Raw genomic sequence first — 19,569 nt, forward strand, 5'->3', positions numbered from 1 at the left:
GCTCCCCCACCCCTTCAGCGAAAGGTAGGCCAGCGAAAGGTAACCCATCCCCCACCCCTTATAACCACGAAGGGCATGAGAAAGAGAAGCGACCCCACTCAGCCTCTCGCCGCTCCCCAGTTTAAGTGCCCCCAAAACTTACCCGCTCAGGATTCACGGGCAGCGGAAACGTGCGCGTTCTACGCATGCGCGAGCACGTCGCACGCCCCGCGGGAGGGGGAGAGGTCGGGGAGCAAAAAAAAAAAAAAAAAAAAAGCGGCGTGCGCGTTTGCGTCAACGCATTCTCTGGCCAATCGGGCGCGGAGGGAAGCGAGGTGGGCGGAGCCGCCGGAGGAAGGAGTACCGGCGAAGGGTTTGTGTATGCGCTCGCGCTTGTCTGTGCGTATTACAGGTGGTGCTCATGAGGGCTAGAAACTTGACGGGCGGGGGGAGGTGGATTTAACAGCCCGGGTAAGGAGAGTCCGGGCGGCGGGCGCTGGGTGTCATTGTCAGGCAGGCCGGCGGCTTGTTCCCTGTTAGATGCTTTGCGTTTCCTATAAGGCCTGGTTCAGGGCCGGATTTAAGTTTGATGAGGCCCTAAGCTACTGAAGGTAACGGGTCCAGCTGTCCTTTGTCAACAACAAATTGTCGCTGTTTTGTGTGTTGAATATTGTGGACCTAATAGGTATCTAAAGCCATTTGCACATAACAGAATGTGTATTTTATCAAAGTAATTGTTGAACTGAAAAACAATATATTAACATTAATATTTTTCCTTTAATTTTTTTGGGGGCCCCCCAAGAGAGTGGGGCCCTAAGCTATAGCTTGTTTAGCTTATACGTAAATCTGACACTGGCCTGGTTCTAGGACCGTGTTGTTATTTCATGTATCAGAAGGTACTTTCGAAAATGGGCTGGGGGGGGATGCTGTCTGCTTTTAATGCTCCCCAAGAATCCCGAAAGGGTTGCTTTTCCAGTAGGTTTCAGTGTAGCTTAATTCTCCTTAAGGCTCCTGCGTGGCTTACTTTGAGAGGAAGTTATCATTTTGTGGTTTTTCACTTGCCCTCAGAGATAGGTAAGTTGATGTTCTCCAGATGTTGGGCTGGGTGAAAGGAGTGGGGGTGTTTACTTACTTAGGCTATAGTCACAAAGCCCAATTCCCACTCCATTAGTTTTCCCTAAACCTGTGCCGCTGCTGCTACCATTCAGCCTGCCGCTTTATTCCCTCTGTAACCTTAACTTGACGTTTACATGGTAACCGTGGGGGTACAGGTGCAGTACAAAGCCAGTCAGATGCAAATATTGTATCGGGATGTATTTGAGTAGACCTAAGTTGGCCATGGGACGCGGGTGGCACTGTGGGTTAAACCACAGAGCCTAGGGCTTGCTGTTCAGAAGGTCAGTGGTTCGAATCCCCGCGACGGGGTGAGCTTCCTTTGCTCAGTCACTGCTCCTGCCAACCTAGCAGTTCAAAAGCACATCAAAGTGCAAGTAGATAAATAGGTACCGCTCCGGCGGGAAGGTAAACGGCATTTCCGAGTGCTGCTCTAGTTCTCCAGAAGCGACTTAGTCATGCTGGCCACATGTACGCCGGCTTCCTCGGCCAATAAAGCGAGAGAAGCGCCGCAACCCCAGAGTCGGCCACGACTGGACCTAATTGTCAGGGGTCCCTTTAAGTTGGCCATGCCCACTCACTTCAATGGATCTGCCCTGAGTTGGGCCTGGAATGATGACCGCTCAATATATTTAGCAAATATTTCACAGAATTGTAGAGTTGGAAGGCACCTCGAGGGTCATCTAGTCCAAACCCTTGTGGGTGGGTTGGGAATCCGTCCCACATCCCTCATGTCACCCAGTGGTGTTGGGTGAAGTAAGAATCTGGTCATCTGGAGCTAGTTTCCCAATATATAAACATATTAAAATAGCAGTCCTATATGTGTTTACCTGGGAATATGTTCCACTGAATCCAGCATCAGCTTTGCATAGGATTCTACTGCTAGTTGTTGTTGTTTTAAAGTAGAGTGCCTTTATTACAGTCGTTTGGAGAGTGAAAATGTAAACCACAGGGTATGGGCAGGGTCAGAAAGGTAGATATATGTATTTAGCATCTCCATGCTAGATCGGAGGTCAACATTATTATTAATAATAATAAACAAGTTTTGTATTCTGCCCTTATGAAGATGGTAGCACCCTCTCAATGTGAAAATGCATCTTAGAGTGAGGGTTATGGCTGCAACCACCTTCACCAACCAGGTTATTCTGGACTGCAAGTCTCGCTATCCCTGACCATTGGCTGTGGCTATTGGGATTTGCATTCCAACATCATCTGGAGGACCTCAAATTGAGGAAGGTTGGTCTACATTATGCACAGGAATTATTCTCTACAGCTGTAGATTGTCTTGCGTAAAAGTCTTCAAACTATATGTACTCTTTAAAAGTACACCAGCCATTCCAAAATACAATATTCAATAAATGGCTTTTTGTTCCAATGTTTCCAATTGAAAAACTGTGGGGTGGAGGGAAACCAAGCCCCCTCTGATCCTCCTGGGCCTTCACATCTCACTACCTTTCCCCCAGGTGATTTAGAGCAGATCCTCCAGATGTCATTGGACTCTATGAGCCCTAGCCAGCTTGGTTAATGGTCATTGAAGATGGGAGTTGCAGTCCACCAAGAACTGGAGGGTCATAGGTACCCCACCCCCACTTTAGAGCTTCAGAGGTCACAGGTAGCACCTTAAATGGATCTCTGCAAAAAAATTGTTTACCTGCAGGGTTAACTCTGAACTGGATTAATACAATCTATGTTGATTGCTATGGTCAGCAGTTGGGCTGCCACATTTGTACAGCCCTGTTGCAAAATGAGGTACATGAAGTATACCCCCAAACGGCTAAGTGACTAGTTTAAAAGTTCAAATTTGGTCCATAGGTTGCTAAAGACGCTCATTACTAGGGGATTCTGAAAATGGAACTTTTTGACTGAAATCCTTTGCTGATTTAAGTGGAATTAAGCCCTTTTGAATTCAGTGAAATATACTTTTTGAATAAGTATGCCTATGATTGCACTGTTGGTTTCTAAGCATCAGATTCTGGAACAAAAAGATGCCAGCAGAACAGAGTAAGCTGGGTAGCAAGTGGACCTGTGACAGATACTGTGCCTGCTTACACTCTTGAAGCATTGTAAATTGCCAGCTGCCTTTTCTGGTTTCATATTTGCTCCAGGTGGCTTTTTACACTGCCTTTAGGCATGGGAAAGCCACCTTGAAATATCACACCCACATTCATGGGGACGAGGACTGATAAAGGCCAGTGTGTGCTTGATGCAGGGGAAAGTGCATTGTGTGAGCCAGGAGGGCAGAAAAGAGCAGTCAGAATTTGGCCAACAGAAGCAGTCCTCAATCTATGGGCCCCTCTGGCAAAAGGCATGTGTTGGGGCCTCAAGCATGTTGCTCCTAATTTGGGGACTGACACTGCTCTGATGCTTGCACGCTCAGTTTGAGCTATATTTTATTTCCATGGTGCGCAACTGATCATGTTCCCTGTGTCATTTAGCCAGCAGTAGGTGGGAGTTCTGTTTCCCCACAACAGCAACTCTATATAATGCCAAAAAGTGTTTGCAGTTCAGGGCTCCTACAGATGACCTGCTTATGGAGCATTCATTCTGATTTGCATGAGTGTTCATTCAGAATGGTTCATGGGGATGTTATAGGACATTAAACATTCATCCTGGTTTGTCTGCAGGTTGCTTTAAAAACTTCCCAAACTTTTCAGTGCATTTCCCCATCATATTTTTAACACAAAAAGTCCATTGATAGTTGCTATTTTTTTTAGTGGATTTGGTGGTCCAGGGCAACAGGGTGTTATAATCTGCTTTAATTGTGTGGACTTAATTTCTACTATGTACTTGACTCCTTCCTGCAAAATAGTGACTGGCTGCTGCTGCTCAAATATGGATGGATGCCCAGGCTTTCTAGATTGTATCCTTACTTACTGGCTTTGAATAAATAGCATGATTCCTTTGCAGAGTTCAGTTCAGGCTATAATCCTCTAAATATTCTGTTGACTTGCAGTTTATTGCTTTATACATTTTCAGATGCTAAAAACAGCTTTCATTGCTTTGTTATAACCAGCAGTAATATCAATGGCATCCGTTTGCTTGACTAGCCTTAAAATTAAACCTGTAGGCTTTAACCTGGTTTTTTTCTCTATAGGCAGCCTGTTTACTGGTTTGGAGCCTAGCAGCCTGGTTTTATTGTTTGTGTTCCCTTTTTTTCTTTCTTTCAAGGGAACGCTACGTACAAGGAGGGGTATCTCACGGAACTCCTAAGATGTTTCCCTTAAAGGATGCAGAATTGGGAGCCTTTACCTTCTTTGCTTCTGCTCTTCCAAATGATGTTTGTGGGAGCAACGGCCTGCCCTTGACGCCAAACTCCATAAAGATCCTGGGACGCTTTCAGATTCTTAAGACAATTACGCATCCTAGGCTCTGCCAGTATGTGGACATTTCCCGTGGAAAGCATGGTGAGTGTGCTTTCTCCCCCCCTTCCTGCCCCATAACTTTGGGGTGTGCATGTAGGAGTGTTACAGTAATTATTCTGTGCATGTGTTTCAGAGCATTAGACTTCAAAGCAGCCATCAGCATTTTTTCCCCCCAAGACGGCAGTTTGCTTTTCCCCAGACTGACTCTGCAGCAGCATTTTTCAGGCTTGTCTCTGTTGTTGCACATAACAGACACAGATGTATGCTGCTGGGCTGCAGGCCTTTGTTATCCTGTAGTTCAGATCACATTGATAATTTTTAGGTATTTCCTTTTCTTTTTCACACTCTGCTTATCTCTCTTTACTCCATTCCCCCCTCCACCCTCTGTTCCTTCACATGCTTTTTTTTGGGGGGGGGGGGGTTGTTCTTGAAAACTGCAGGTTTCTTTCAGTCCATTTGTTCCATAGGTTCCTGTAATTCATCAATCTGTCTTTCTTTTTATTTAATTCTTCAAATCTCTCTTTTGAAGTTCAGAGTTTAAAAGAAATGTGCTCCACAGAAGGCGGCCTCGACAGTTCTCTCCCAGTCCTCGCATTTTGGAACTTATCAGTGTGCCATATATCATGTTGAAGATGAAATATAAGCTGTAATTTACTTATTCTGTTATTTCTGTTTGTATACTGCCCTTCATCCAAAGATCACAGGGTGGTTCACAACATAGAAATACAAAATAAGAACACAAAAATACATTTTAAAAATAAAAATAAGCCCATAATCTCCTACCAAAAACACATTTTAAAAGGCCATAGGATGTTTATCAGCCAAAGGCCTCGTTATAGAGAAATATTTTCACATGGTACATAAATATATGTAATGAAGGCACGAGGCAAGCCTCTCTGGAGAGAGCATTCCACAAATGGGGAGTCATTCTCATGTTGCCACCCTGAGGACCTCATGTGGAGGAGGCACATGAAGAAGGGCCTCAGGTTATGATCACAGGATCTGGGTCAGTTCATATGGGAAGAGGTAGTCCTTGAGGTATTGTGGTCCATTGAAGGCCTTCTGGGTCAAAAGTTGGGGTACAGGTGGTGCTGTGGTCTAAACCACTGAGCCTCTTGGGCTTGCTGATCAGAAGGTCGGCTGTTCGAATCCCCGCAACGGGGTGAGCTCCTGTTGCTCTGTTCCAGCTCCTGCCAACATAGCAGTTTGAAAGCATGCCAAAAAGTGCAAGTAGATAAATAGGTACCGCTCCAGCGGGAAGGTAAAGGGCGTTTCCGTGTGCTGCTCTGGCTTTGCCAGAAGCGGCTTAGTCATGCTGGCCACATAACCCGGAAAAACTGTCTGCGGACAAACGCCGGCTCCCTTGGAGCGAGATGAGCGCCGCAACCCCAGAGTCGTCTGCGACTGGACTTAGCTGTCAGGGGTCCTTTACCTTTTTAGGTCAAAACCAGCACTTCAAACTGGGCCTGGAAACTTAATTGGCAGCCAGTACAATCAGGCCAGGATTGGTGTAATATGCTCAAACCATCTTACCCTAGTGAGTGGCGTGACTGCCAAATTCTGCACCAGCTAAAGTTTTCAAACTGTCCTCAGAGGCAGCCCTACACATAATGTGTTTCAGTAATCTTACTAAGAGGTTACCGGAGCATAGATGACAAAAGTTGGGTTATCCTTATCCCAATAGGGACACAGCTAGGTCCGTAGCCGAAACTGATGGAAGGCACTCCACACCACCGAGGCCACCTGAGCGTCAAGCAACATCAAAGGGTCCAGAAGTCCTCCCAAGCTATGTACCCACTCTTTCAGAGGGAGTGTAAGCCATCAAGAGCAGGCACCTCGGTGTATCTCTCGTAGGCCACGGAATGTTTCAAGTCAATCATAGAATCGTAGAGTTGGAAGGGACTTTAGCATGACTGAAAAAAGGAGATTTTGGGTTGAACTATGCCCATTTTAGCAGGCTATTTCCTTTGCGAAATGCCATCTCTTAAGTGCATCTTTTTAATCTTACATATTCCTCCTGTGAGGAGAACTGCAATGCTATGTGTGCAGCTTGTCTCTGTATGCACACAGAGGACTCCTTGAAAGATACAAAGCCTTCCTCACAACTTGCCTGGCATGCTGCTCTATGTGCTGCTTATAATCGGCTGTTCAGTTTTTCACTTGACTTTATTTGTTCCATTTACATTTTTGATTTTCCCATTCTCATGCTGTATATCACATGTGACCTGTCCTTTAAAGGGCATTGTATTTTCCGAAAAATCTTACACATTGCTTAGGAAGACAGGCGAACTAATATCAGTGTACTGGATGAAGCAAAGATCACCAGTGTTGAAGCAATGATTCTTCAACACAACTTCGTTGGACTGGTCATGTTGTGCAGATGCCTGATGATCGTCTTCCAAAGCAACTACTCTATTCCAAACTTAAAAATGGAAAGCGTAATGCTGGTGGTCAACAAAAGAGGTTTAAAGTCTGTCTCAAGGCAAATCTAAAAAAAATGTAGTATAAACACCGACAACTGGGAAACACTGGCCTGTGAGCACTCCAGTTGGAGAACAGCCTTTACCAAAGGTGTCATGAGCTTTGAAGACACTCGAATGCAGGATGAAAGGGAGAACTGTGCTAAGAGGAAGGCACACTTGGCAAATCCACACCGTGATCAACTCCCGCCTGGGAACCAATGTCCCCACTGTGGAAGGACGTGTGGGTCCAGACTTGGCCTCCACAGTCACTTACGACTCATCGTTAAAAGCGTGTTTATGGAAGACAATCTTACTCGGCGACGAGTGATCGCCAAAGAATAAAAGTTAGTTCAGAAGTCAGGGTTTTCCTGTCTTCTATAAACTGTTCCAAACTTATTCAATATGATCGTGCTTTCTTGGTATCTTGGCAGGGGTGGAGGGTGACTGTTACACCTGGGATCAGTTTTATTACTTTTAAGTGAAGTTTCTTTTCTTTTACATGGTGAATTTTATTTAACTGTAGCTTTTGCTGTATAGCTAAGCAGAATGTCTGGCAAAGCAGAGGAGAAGCTTCACATTGTAAATCTGTTTTAAAGGAGAAGTGGTTGTACATAGAATGTCAATATTCTTACAGCTATACAAGAATAATGTATTATGACGCAGCTCAGAGAGGAAAATCCAAAAATAGTCTTAGCTGGCGGTGCATTTTATAACAAAATTAGTGCAGCAGAATGGATGTGCCTGTCACGATCTCTTTTTATTTGTTTGAATTTCCATGGAATTAAAATTGTAATGCCATAAAATACAATACAAGATATAAAAGAAACACTACAAATGCATTTAAAAACCAATGTGGATATTTAATGGGATGGAGATACCATCCTCAACCAAAATCCACAGACCACCCAAATGAAGCTCAGGGAGCACAGTTTAGGAAATCCTGCCTTAAATAATCCTGTTATCGGGAACAGTGTTGACAATTACTAAGATTTTGGTGGCTCCCACAGCATCATGTTCAGGGTAACTGTTCCCCATGCTCATCCACGCACCTCAGTCGTGGATGATAGTAAGGCAATCAATACTCCTGTGTGAATGGAGTTGGTGAGGGCAGGAGAGGTTTCAGCATGAGGCACTGTTTTCCTTCAGTTGATCTCTGAATACCTATCCCTTTTTCACCATTACAGTCCATTCCTAAATAACACGGTTTATATATTTCAGTTGTTTAAAAGAGAAATCTTACTGGGTTGGGAGAGGCGGTACTTGCAGTGGATGAGCTGTCAAATCGAAAGCTGGTGTCCAGCAGGGCACTAGGTGGAGTGGGCGGGTAGGGTTTTCTCTTGGCCCCCTTCCATTGGCTGTCTTGAGGTATTCTTTAAATAATGTATTCCCTCTCATTCGATCCAGCCCCAGGGCATACATGCCATATTAAGGGCATATTGTGGGGATGGAAGGATTCAACAGATCTGAAGCCTCCCCCTATCAACTCCCAACATGCTACTGAATTGCCACCTCCCCCCCCCCCCATTTTGACCTCTCCACCATCAGTGCACTGATGTCAGAGGAACAATGGCAAGGGACCTTTCCAGGGCTGGCGCACGATTCTTATAAGTATGGGCCTCTAAAATTATGTCCTGTTGGGGACCTGCAACTGAAATACCGTATTTTTCCATGTATAGGACGCCCCCGTGTATAAGATGCCCCCTGTTTTGGGGAACTCAAATTTTAGAAAATGGGGGGAGATGGCTCCATGTATAAGACGGCCCACACTTTTTAGCATAATTTTTAAAGAAAGAAACCTAGTCTTATACACGGAAAAGTATGGCACTTTCTTGCATTAAAAAAGGTAAATTGTAAACTAAGCTTTATGTGGGGGAAATGGTGTGATGAATGTTTGTAAATGTACAAAGGGAGCGAGTGCTATGCCTTAAAATTTGCTCTCCTTCACAGTAATGGAGAAATGTTCCTTTTCAAAAACAGTGGTCTATCTCCTCAATGTGGTAAATAAAAGAAATGGAGAAAATACCAAGCGAGTAGGTTAACCCATATGTACTCGTTGCAACTGAAACAATTTGTATATTTTGCTATTATTTTACTAGCCCTATTCCAAAACAAATGGTACTCACTTATCTATTTTTTTCTTTCTTGTCTTCCTTCACTTACACAAAAAAATTTGGTAATTTTGATACTGAAAGAGTAGCTGATATAATACTAGAAGTTTCTAATACATTTACAAATGCATTTAGAAAAAGTAGAAAATTGGAAGTACTGACCGTAAAACTGAGAAAGAAACTTTCAAAAAATGGCAATAGTTGCTAAAAAAAAATCTTAGTTACCTTTTTCAAAAATGACCCAAGGCAACATGGAGAAATATAAAATGTATACAATATTCAGAGTTTATAACCAAAACAATAATAACAAAATATTTACCATGCTAAAAGCACACACTCCATAAAAACTGCAAATCAGAAACTGGTGGAATACAACCAAAAACGAATACAAAATTATTGATCAGTAAAAACAGCCTATCACAGAAAATTTCTATTTACTAGTAGTTGATGTAAAATGAGAAAAAAATATATATGCTCATATGTTCTCTACACTGAAATTACTCTAGACAGTTGTTGGCTGCAAATAATTGCCATCTACGTGTTAATTTGGTTATATTCTGTGTAACGTATACTCAGTATGATTTTCTATTCCCCTAAAATAAGTAGACATCCTTTTTGTATTATGAGATGCAGCATTACCATAATATGGCTTTAATTTCAGTGGGATGCGAGAGTGAAAGTGTTTTTGTGCCTGTGTGCACTGAGATACTAAATCTGTCTCTCTGTGTATATTTTTCATCAGAGAGGCTAGTGGTTGTTGCGGAACACTGTGGAAAGAGTCTGGAAGATTTGCTTCGAGACAGGAAACCAGTGAGGTATGGTATCAAGAAAAACATTGCAAGGAAACATGCAAACTGAAAGGTTTATCTACTTTAAGTTACAAGGTCCAGATGCACTTTTTCTTTTAAAACGCTAACTACCTTTCCAGGTCTAACAGATTCAAAGCTGACATCTTCCAGTACTTTATCCTTCTGGCAGCCAGATAAACACATGCTTAGGATGAAGCATATATTTACTTCTTCACAAAAGTTTTACGATGAAAGTGCTGGAACCTGCCAGCCATTTCTTCCAATATGCTTTGCTTGCGTTTTAAGTTATGTTTCAGATAATGAGTTTTTTGGGGTTTTTTAAAGCCAACCTGAAACGTATTGAGGAATTGTGTGTACATGACAGTGCTTGTGCATTAGTTGTGCAGGGTTTTAAGCTTTTAAATGATGAATGTTAGTTTCATTTCTATATGAAACGAAAATGAAAGTATATATCTTGATGTTTCCCTGCAGTTTCTGTATTGCTATATAATATAAAGTGCAGCATCAGGTTCAGGACATTTGATATTGCTGTGCAATGTAAAACGCAGAACAGAGATTACACCATTATTTTCTTCCAGCGGACAAAGGAGTACATTCTAGCCAGGTGAGGGGATCAGGAAGCCTCAGCCATACCTCTGCTCAGCGCAGAATATTGCATGGCAACCCTTTCTGCTTCTGGCCTTAGGCTGGTAGCATAGCACAGTATCCCTTTGATATGACACATACAAAGAAATGATTGTGTGGATACAGGAAGTGCCTTTTGCTTAAAGTGTGCACAGTTATCTGAAGCTGTAAATGCAACCTACAAACTGTTTGCACATAAAGTCTGCATGCATGGAGCTGCTTGGCGTAATTTGCACCCTCTTCAGGGTACAGATTGTGCAGGTAGATTGTGCATGTGTACATTTTTAGAATCTTTAGGGAATGGGGCCGGATTTTGGCATAGCAATAGTGCTTAGTAGGATTTCCTCCGAGAACGCTACATCCCTAGGATCAGGCTCTTACAGTGGTGTCTGCGGTTTGATAAATATGAAAATAGGGAGATAGGGAGAGAAACTTTTATTGCACTAGCCAAAGGCCATAGCATCATCCAAAGAAGGAAAAACAACAAAAAAAACACAAAAAACAGTTGATACATATGCAGTAAAACCATGATCAAATCTACCAAAATTTCTTATTACATAGAATAAAAATAATAATTTTCAAATAAAGTGTGCAAATTAGATCTCAGAGTCCCCTTTGCACTCACCCCATGAATGAGACCAAACTTGTGCTGTGGTTGAATTCTCCAGCCTTGGCCTTACCTGGCTTAGTGTTAATATTTCCATTTCACTTTTGTTGAGTTTAGATTCTTTCCTACTGATTTATTTAGCTGGATTGAAGACTTGAGGGGCAACTGAACACATTTTGAAATGTATTGGAAATAATGTATCTCAGAAATTATTTTACTACCAGGTCATTAAGTGCCTGCTCCTGCAGAATAATCCCCAATTGTCGCCTTGGCTATAGAGCAGAAACTGAGAGTGCTTCTATCTGAGTCCTGCCATTTGTGCTTGGCATGTGGATGGAGTGAGCTCTAAATTTATCTTCATTGCATGTTGACAGATGTTGGTGTATAGCGTATACCCAATGCGAAGGTGCATGTCTGTTTAGTGGATATCAGAGATATATAGCAGATTACTTAATAATTAACAGTTTGCTGTGATTGAAGACTTCTAAGCCCCTGTCATTAAAGATCGTAGATACCAGATTTCCTAATAGTACATTAAAACTAGGATATTCCTTTACATAATTTACATCCTGTGCCTTCAGAATTAATTTATGTTCCCAGGTGATTTAGAAGGGAATAAGGAACAAAAGCACAATAATAAATTGAGGGGATTTTTGTGAATTAAGTGGTATTTAAATCTTGCCGAATAAAATAAGAACCCAGTAAAATAAAAAAAATACTCTGTATTTTAAACTTTCAAATCATTTCACAAACTCTTTTCATTGCTTTTTGTAATTCTAGCAACCCTGTAATGTAAGTCAGTATTGTTTTCTCCTTTTGCTGAGTGAGGGGGTGTTGAAGCTGAGAGATAGTGGCAGAATCAACATTTGAATTGGGGATTTGTAGCTTTGTCACTTACCTGGGAGTAAACTCGATTGAACTTCATAGCACTTGCTTCTTAGTTTCATATACAGGGTTTCGCTTTTAGGCACTGAGTTATGTCAGCTCTCGGGGATGCTACTAAGTCCAAAATTATGTTTTCGCCCAACCTATATCAAAATGTTGTACTGTCTATCTAAAGTATCTCCAAAGTGAGTTTAATGTTAGCAGTTTGCCGTCATATTTTTTCCTGAAGCATTATTTTAATGTCCAGTCCTTTAATTCCCCCATTTGCCCAGCAAGGCAAAAGACTGAAAGCTTTTTCTCACCTATCTTAAGAGAAATGCCCAGCCAGTGGCAATTTTTTATGGAAGCATAATTTCTAAAAAAAAAATTAATGCCCAAATCAGAAAAGAAATGTGCCTCCCTCAAGGCTTTTTTTGTGTGTATTTCTCAAGCCAGCATATGCAGCAAAAATTTCGAGTTCATACTATTCAAAAGAGAAGCTGTTTCACCTCAGGGATACTTTCACTGAGACCAACTGAAACATTTCCCATTGTTTTTCAGTTAATTAAAATTGACATCTTTTTGTTTCTGTCATAAGACCTTTCAATAGCCAGAAATAATTTAAGAAAGAGCAATTCCCAGTTATGCTATTCAATCCATCTCCGTCAATTAGCTTTGTAGGGAACTATTTGGGGTCCTCCCCCCTACTTGTTTTGATTATATTAGCTCATGATAGAACAGGTTTTCTACCCAAAGTTGATATGCATGCTATTGCAATTAATTTCACAAACTGTTATGGAATGGGAGAAGCTGTCCTTATGGTTTATAGATTAATTCTTCTTGCACTTGCCAGGAAATAAGTCCTTTGCACCTGTACCACAAGCTGATGTCAAGTCAGCAGGAAATCTTCTATTAGGCTGTTGCTGAAACTGAAGATATACCATGGGTGGACAGTCCATCTTTCCATGCATATTGCAAAACAGCAGGCTATACAGCTGTCTGATAGTTATTTGCAGTTAATCTTATGAAGTCATGCATCATTATACCGATTACATATGAGGTAACGTTTGCATAGGTGTTTCTGCACAGTTCTGTTTTTGAGTCCACAAGAACTTGCCCTCCTTTTTCTCCCACTTTTCCATAAGGTGGTGATGTTCCATTAGGATACTACTTAAGAAGAGCTTATCAGAATTTCTAACTCCAAAGTTAGATATCTCAAATAGTTACGCTACATTTGGCTTCTCTTGTAACTCAGTCAGGAAGCTAAGCATTCCACAGAAACATTGCAGCACACTTTTCTGTTATGATCTCTGTGTATCCCCAGATGGATACATTTTGGATAATGGAAACCTTTTGTTAAACGTAATCTTCAAAGCCTCTTGAGAGTATATTATTACCTCTACCATACGTTCTCGGCAACCTTGTTGAAATAACCTGGGCAACAGTATAGGTATAGTTGTAGAAGGTGAAATGTTAGCAAAACACTCAGCCCCACGAACACTGGGAAACTGATATAACCACTTCTCAGTAGGTGTCAGGATCTAAAACATTTGGTTTAGAATAAAGAATTAGACCAAGGCTGTAATCCTATGCATGCTTACAAGAGAGTAAGCCCCAGTGAGCACGGTGGGTAAGCATGCATTGCATTTCACAGTAAATCATGGGCAGCCTGGTTTTTTTCTGTCTGCAACTCAAATGAACTTAGGGCACATCTGAGCAGATAGGATTCCTGATAGTACTATGGCCTCTTAAATGTGTTCATTGGAGGGGAGTTATTGGTTTCTTAGTCTGTTAGTTTTTTGTTACATATTTTGTGTTTTCATTTCGTATTTTTATGTTGCGAACCTCCTTGTGATCTTTGAATGAAAGGCGGTATACAAATTTCAAGAATGCAATGCAATAATAAAAAAAAAAAAATGACTTCAGCTGTAATTGCATTTTGCAGAATTTTGTGGTTTCACAAATTTTTCCCATCTGGAAATCTGACTCTGGCATTTAAATATTGGAACAACAACTCGATATCAATAAAATTGCAGTATACAATCTTGGAAAGGAATGTGCTATGTTTGTAGCCTGCCAGTAGAACTGCAATCTTGTTCATAAGAGTAACTGCCATATATATGTCTGTCTGTCTGCATAGCAAAATATTGTCATTTAACATTTATTTGTTCAAAGTACAAGCAAATAACCAAACTGGATTCTTCATTCTAATTAGAATATTGGTTTCAATTGAAATTCAACAACCTTATTAAGTTCTAGCTAGTGCCATGCAACACAACCCTGTTTCTGTTTACTCAGAAGTCTGACTAGGCTCCATGAGGCTTGCTTTCTAGTAAGTTTGTCGAAGATTGTAGCCTTAGTGGTTTTACAACTTTGTAAATTGCCTGCCTTTGAATTCCAGTTTTTCTAGTCAGAGGTGCAGTGTCCTACAAGCTACCTTTTAAAGCTGTTAGTTGAGAAATGTTTTCTTCTGAACACTGAAAATAAGCACACATACCACTCTGTTATTATTTTTTCACATTATACTTTAAAATGCCCTACTTTCCTTTTTGAAGCCTTTTGCAATTTTACAGTCACAAAAGCCAACAGATGGAGTATGTAGACATTTAGATGGCTTTTGGCACCTGCATTATGCATTTTGAATTGTTCTGAATTAGTGAGCGGAGTGGTCATAGTATGTCTTCAATAAAATATAGTTGTCATATGTTTCAGAGGTTATGGTTTTGAAAAATTACCAGTGAACCATCAGAGAGATACAGAGGTATAATATGTTATACATAGACTCTTTGATCGGAAGCAGACTCTGTCTGCAGCTGTTTACTAGCTTGGTGGAAAACATGATCCGACTCGGATGAGTAGGTTTTATTTGCTCTTATTAAACTATTGTCTACTCCATGTATTAGATGTCTTTGTTCCAATCTCTACTATAAATGCATTACCGTTTGTATTGTGTTCCAAAATCAAATGGGAGGTAGGCTTTATGTGAAAAAGGTTCTCCAAAGGGTAAACATGTAGCTTGTAAAAAACAAAAATAAGATGAGGAAAGGGGTAAGAGGAAGGCGAATGCTTTCCAGCAACTGAATACTCATATGATTCTAATTCAGAAGCAGCCATTGATACAGCTTCAAGGGTTGTGTATGTGGTGCTTTCATTTGGAACACTGTTGAGTCTTCAGGTCCGCGGTTGACCCTAACCATTGGCTATGCTGACTGGTGCTGATGGGAGCTGGACTCCAGAAACATCTTGAGAGTGACAGGTTCTCCAGCTCTGTTTTAACTAATGAGATGAATATCTTTAGGTTGGATTAGGAGATTGGAGTCTGTGGAAAGTGGGCTCATTTTGAGTAAAATCAGGTTTTGGGGGTGACACAGATGAGTAGCTATTTCTAAGATAATTCTTTCAAAAATGCTGAATACTGTGTGTCTCTCAGTAAAAGAAGGATTAAGGAGAAAGGGGCATAGCTCAAAATACCTTTCTACAACACCTTTCTGGAACTAATTATTATGTTTTCATTCTTACAATATAAACATGATTTAAGTGTTGCTGCTACGGATGTAGAAAAGTGCAACCAGTCTGAGCAAATAAGCTGAAGAGCAAGGGAATATTAAAATAATGGAAAAGTATGGAAGTAGGTAATCAAGAAACTTTTTTTTTAAAAAAACCACACAACTATTTGTCACAATCAAGTATAACAACATGTATATAGTTGGGTATTTGTTTATTTCCATTTTAATCCTTTCCCAGTAATCCATTTCCAAAATAGCATTTATTGGTGTGAAGTCATGGAGCAAAAGAAATCCATTAGTCATGTCTTGTTTATGCACTATCCAATACTGCTTTTCTTAATTAGTTTGAATTTTTAGTAAATATAAAATGGGAGCTGAAGCTGGTATGCAAAGTAATTCAATCTATAGCAGAAGGTGTTAATGTAACAATAAACGTTACCACCTGCTCTGAGCCAGCCTGGAGGTCATGTAAAATCACATTTTGTTTTGCTGAACCAGGATTTTCATGCCCAAACCTAAGCCAGCTAACAGGTTTTGTGACTAGGATCTGAAACCACAGTTTTAAGCTGGTTTACAAAGCGTGCAGTAAGCCTCTGAATGCCAGTTATTGGGAATCAAAGGTAGGGAGAGTTATTGTTAGGCTCATTCTTCCTGAATATTCATTTCCATCTCTCCCTGCCCCCAATAAAAAACAGTATTCTGAGTTCCCTATCTTTTCAATCCTCTTTGATTTTGGGAGGGTATTTTTTCAGTATTTCTGCAAATACTGGGGTTCCTGTTTATACTACCCTCTGTTTGTGGATGGTGCCGTTTTGGTTATACAGTGGTGCCCCACAAGATGAATGCCTCGCAAGACGGAAAACCCGCTAGACGAAAGGGTTTTCCGTTTTTGAGTTGCTTCGCAGGACGAATTTCCCTATGGGCTTGCTTCGCAAGACGAAAATGTCTTGCGAGTCTTGAGATTTTTTTTCCGCTTCCCCCCCCCTTTATCTAAGCCGCTAAGCCTTTAATAGCCGCTAAACCGCTAATAGTGCTAATCCGTTAAGCCGCTAATAGGGTTGCTTTGCAAGACGAAAAAACCGCTAGACGAAGACACTCGCGGAACGGATTAATTTCGTCTTGCGAGGCACCACTGTATAAGGATCCTCAGTCAGAGAATGAGTTTGCTGTTGGAATATGTGATGGTGATTCTTCAGAGCCTTGACAAACCTCTTGGAAGACTGTTGCACCATGAAAATGGAAGCGAGCTTGATGTTGAATGCAGAGCAGAGAGGAAACAAAGGCAAGCAGAGAATGGAGACTATTCAAAGAATATATAAGATTATATTGTAAAAATGATGTTACCCTAGCAGAACTGAATAATACTTGTATATAATATACAAATGGAATAAATATACTAGAAAAATATACAGGAAAAGTCATAAAACTGCAATAAAATTAAAACAATAGAAAAAGTACAACGAGAATGATTGGAAGTTTCTTTCAGAAGACTTCATTAGAAAAGACAGGATGTTATAACCAATATTCATTTCTTATTGTTAACTCTCCTTTCTTTTTTTTTAATTTTCTTTATCTTTTTTCTCTTATATTTTTGTGTTTAATTTTGCTGCAACTATTTGTAACATATATGTAAGATGATATTTTAAATCAATAAAGACAAATTTTTTAAAAAGGAAACAAAAAGGAAACAAAAGCAAGCAGATCTAGACCCCAGCTGGCCTGCTGCACACTTGGAAGCTTAAGCCACTGTGTGGAATTTAAACTACAGTTACAGATCACAAACCATGATTTCACACCGTATCTGAGTCCAGACATTTTGCCCTTTATCATAAAGGACATCATTAATTTCTTCATAGTGAAGAAGAATTAGGATAATTTGCAGCATGTTCATTTGCAAACATTGATCCAGATGGTTTTGCTCAGATCTTCACATACACTTCTGTAGCATCCCTGATCAGCTCCTTCTTTTGCTTGAATACAGATGTCTTCTTTGCTTGTTTGCAAAAGCTTTTAGTCCCCAAACAGACTATCCATCAAATAATGCTTACTTGGTGCGTTAATGCCTTGCCCTACTTTTCCTGTGTCTTGGAAGTTTCTGAAATAAATGGCCTTGTTCAAAAGTAATACTTGCCTAGCATTTAGAGCAGGGTTAGGCAAAGTGGTGCCTTCCAGATGCTGCTGAACTATAACTCTGTTGACCATGGGCCATGCTGGCTGGGATTGGTAGGAATTTGAGTCCAACAACATCTGGAAGGCCCAGTGACCCCCAGTTTAGAGTTTGGAAAATCATCTGTTCCCTCACATACACAACCCCCCCCCCCTTCTAAAGTTCAGCATTCCTTGCCAGTTTAAGTGAGCCTGAGAATGTTCCTAAATATACTTTGAGAACCAGTTTAAGAGTTCCTCAGGTTGTGGTGTAAATGTTTGCACTAATGCCAATCCAAGAAAGGGCAGGGAAGAAATAGAGGTTTTCCACAACATAAAAATCAGTTTAAGAACAGCCAAAAAGATTACATTGCAAAGACCTTCCTTAATCATAATTATTCTTTTTTTAAGTTTACAGCCAGTGAAAGGAAGAGGAGCCTGTTAGATCTCACCAGGCAGGAGCGCTCCCCTTTTAGAAAGTCCTGTTCCTAGTTTCTGCCACCATATTTCCAGCAGAGATGGGCCAAAGAATCTATTTGATCTGTAAGGCCATTTGCCCCTTGGCCACCTGTCACTCACCTGACTTCATATCAGGTGCTTTGATATTTTTTTTCCCCTTTGCAACTGTGGCTTGCATTCGGCACTGTTGGTACCACATGTCAAGCGATGCTGCTAGGGTCAGATCCATGCTTGAGCTTCCAGTTGGAGCTCTTGACTGAATCCAGTGTCTGCTGAAAGCATTTGGTGCCAGATTTACAGAGTGTCAAATGCAAGCCATGTTTGTAAAACGACTGTTTGGTGAATTTAACTTCAATTCACTGTTCTGGCAGGGTGTCAGATCCACCTGATATGATAAATAGATGCTTAGAAGGCTTACAATAAGGAATGCACCTACATTGGGCACAAATCACTTTTTCCCTCCTCCATCAGCATTCGCTTGCTTGGGAGCTGATCAGAGCAACTCTGCCGCTGAGAGTTTGATATATGTGTGTCCGTGTGCATTTGCGTGCATATGTCTGGGAAAGGAACTGGAAGCTCCCCCTTTGCCATATTTCTTTCATCTCTTTTTGGTAACAGATAATGTGTTGCTTCTGTGCTTTGACCAGAACTCTTAACTTCTGATTGTGATTGTCTGATGACATTCTGTCTTGCAGTGCTACCCATGACAATTACAGATAGAACATTCATGGTCATTCTCTGCAATTCTTTCTCTCCCCCACCTCCCAACCAATATTAGGGGACAACGGGAAGGGAAGGGCTTCAAAATAACTGAATAATTGAGATACTGCTCAATTGAAAGATCAGATAGGAAAGATCAGGAGAAAGATGGAGGTTAGTTTTGCCTATGGAATTGGCTTTTGAACTGGGCTTTATAATAGTGAGAAAATCCATTATCTCATCTTTGAAATCGGTTTTTGTTTTGTTTGTTTTTTCCTGCTGAAGTCCTATGCTAGATGTTCCTTTTTACCTTTTCATTTTACTATGCATTATCAAATTGAATTTGACTTGTTAAAAAGAGGGGGGAGGACTTAAAGTATTTTAATAAGTTTCTACTCCTTTATTGTCATCTGTTGAAATGGTGTGTTGAAACCCAGTGCATAATCCTGGTGGCCTGCTATGTCAGCATTTTTTCATGGCTTTACATTTTATTAAGTCAATATATTCCTTTTGGCCTTGCTATCAAGGAGGAGGCTGTAAGACAGATTTTGTGATTTGCACAAACTTAAGCTGGAAAACAGTACACAAGGTCACTATGCAATATTATTTATATTTTTAAGGAAAGAAAAATAATGATGAAATTAATTAGTAATTTCCTGTCGGGAACTCTTTGGGGGGGAATACATTGAGAGGATAATGCTAATAATATGAATGACTTGGTTTTTAAAAAGAATTGCAGCTGAAAAAGCACAAAGAAACCCAAAGACTTGCTTCCAAATATTTTAAATATCTGAAAGTGGCTCTAGAGGGCAATTTGTATTCTCCAAAGGTC

At 40.7% G+C, this 19,569-nt stretch overlaps 2 protein-coding genes across 3 annotated transcripts in view; one reads left to right on the forward strand and one right to left on the reverse strand.

Annotated features, from left to right (window-relative positions):
- The window catches only part of AIMP1 (aminoacyl tRNA synthetase complex interacting multifunctional protein 1), a 35,939-nt gene extending 35,705 nt beyond the window's left edge, over nt 1-234 (reverse strand). Inside the window, exon 1 of one of the 2 annotated variants that reach the window (XM_081020400.1) lies at nt 143-234. The gene's annotated coding sequence lies outside the window, so the exon portion shown is untranslated. The remainder of the gene's footprint in view (nt 1-142) is intronic. The other variant, XM_081020398.1, reaches the window with a different exon arrangement.
- Nucleotides 235-355: 121 nt separating this feature from the next.
- The window catches only part of TBCK (TBC1 domain containing kinase), an 86,832-nt gene continuing 67,618 nt past the window's right edge, over nt 356-19,569 (forward strand). The window contains exons 1-3 of the mRNA XM_081020285.1: nt 356-378; nt 4,261-4,496; nt 9,767-9,839. Of these exons, the coding sequence (XP_080876411.1) occupies nt 4,304-4,496; nt 9,767-9,839 (266 nt within the window). The 5' untranslated portion in view covers nt 356-378; nt 4,261-4,303. The remainder of the gene's footprint in view (nt 379-4,260; nt 4,497-9,766; nt 9,840-19,569) is intronic.

The sequence above is a fragment of the Podarcis pityusensis genome, assembly GCF_964106645.2.
Source record: "Podarcis pityusensis genome assembly, chromosome: 9".
Taxonomy (NCBI): Eukaryota; Metazoa; Chordata; class Lepidosauria; order Squamata; family Lacertidae; genus Podarcis; species Podarcis pityusensis.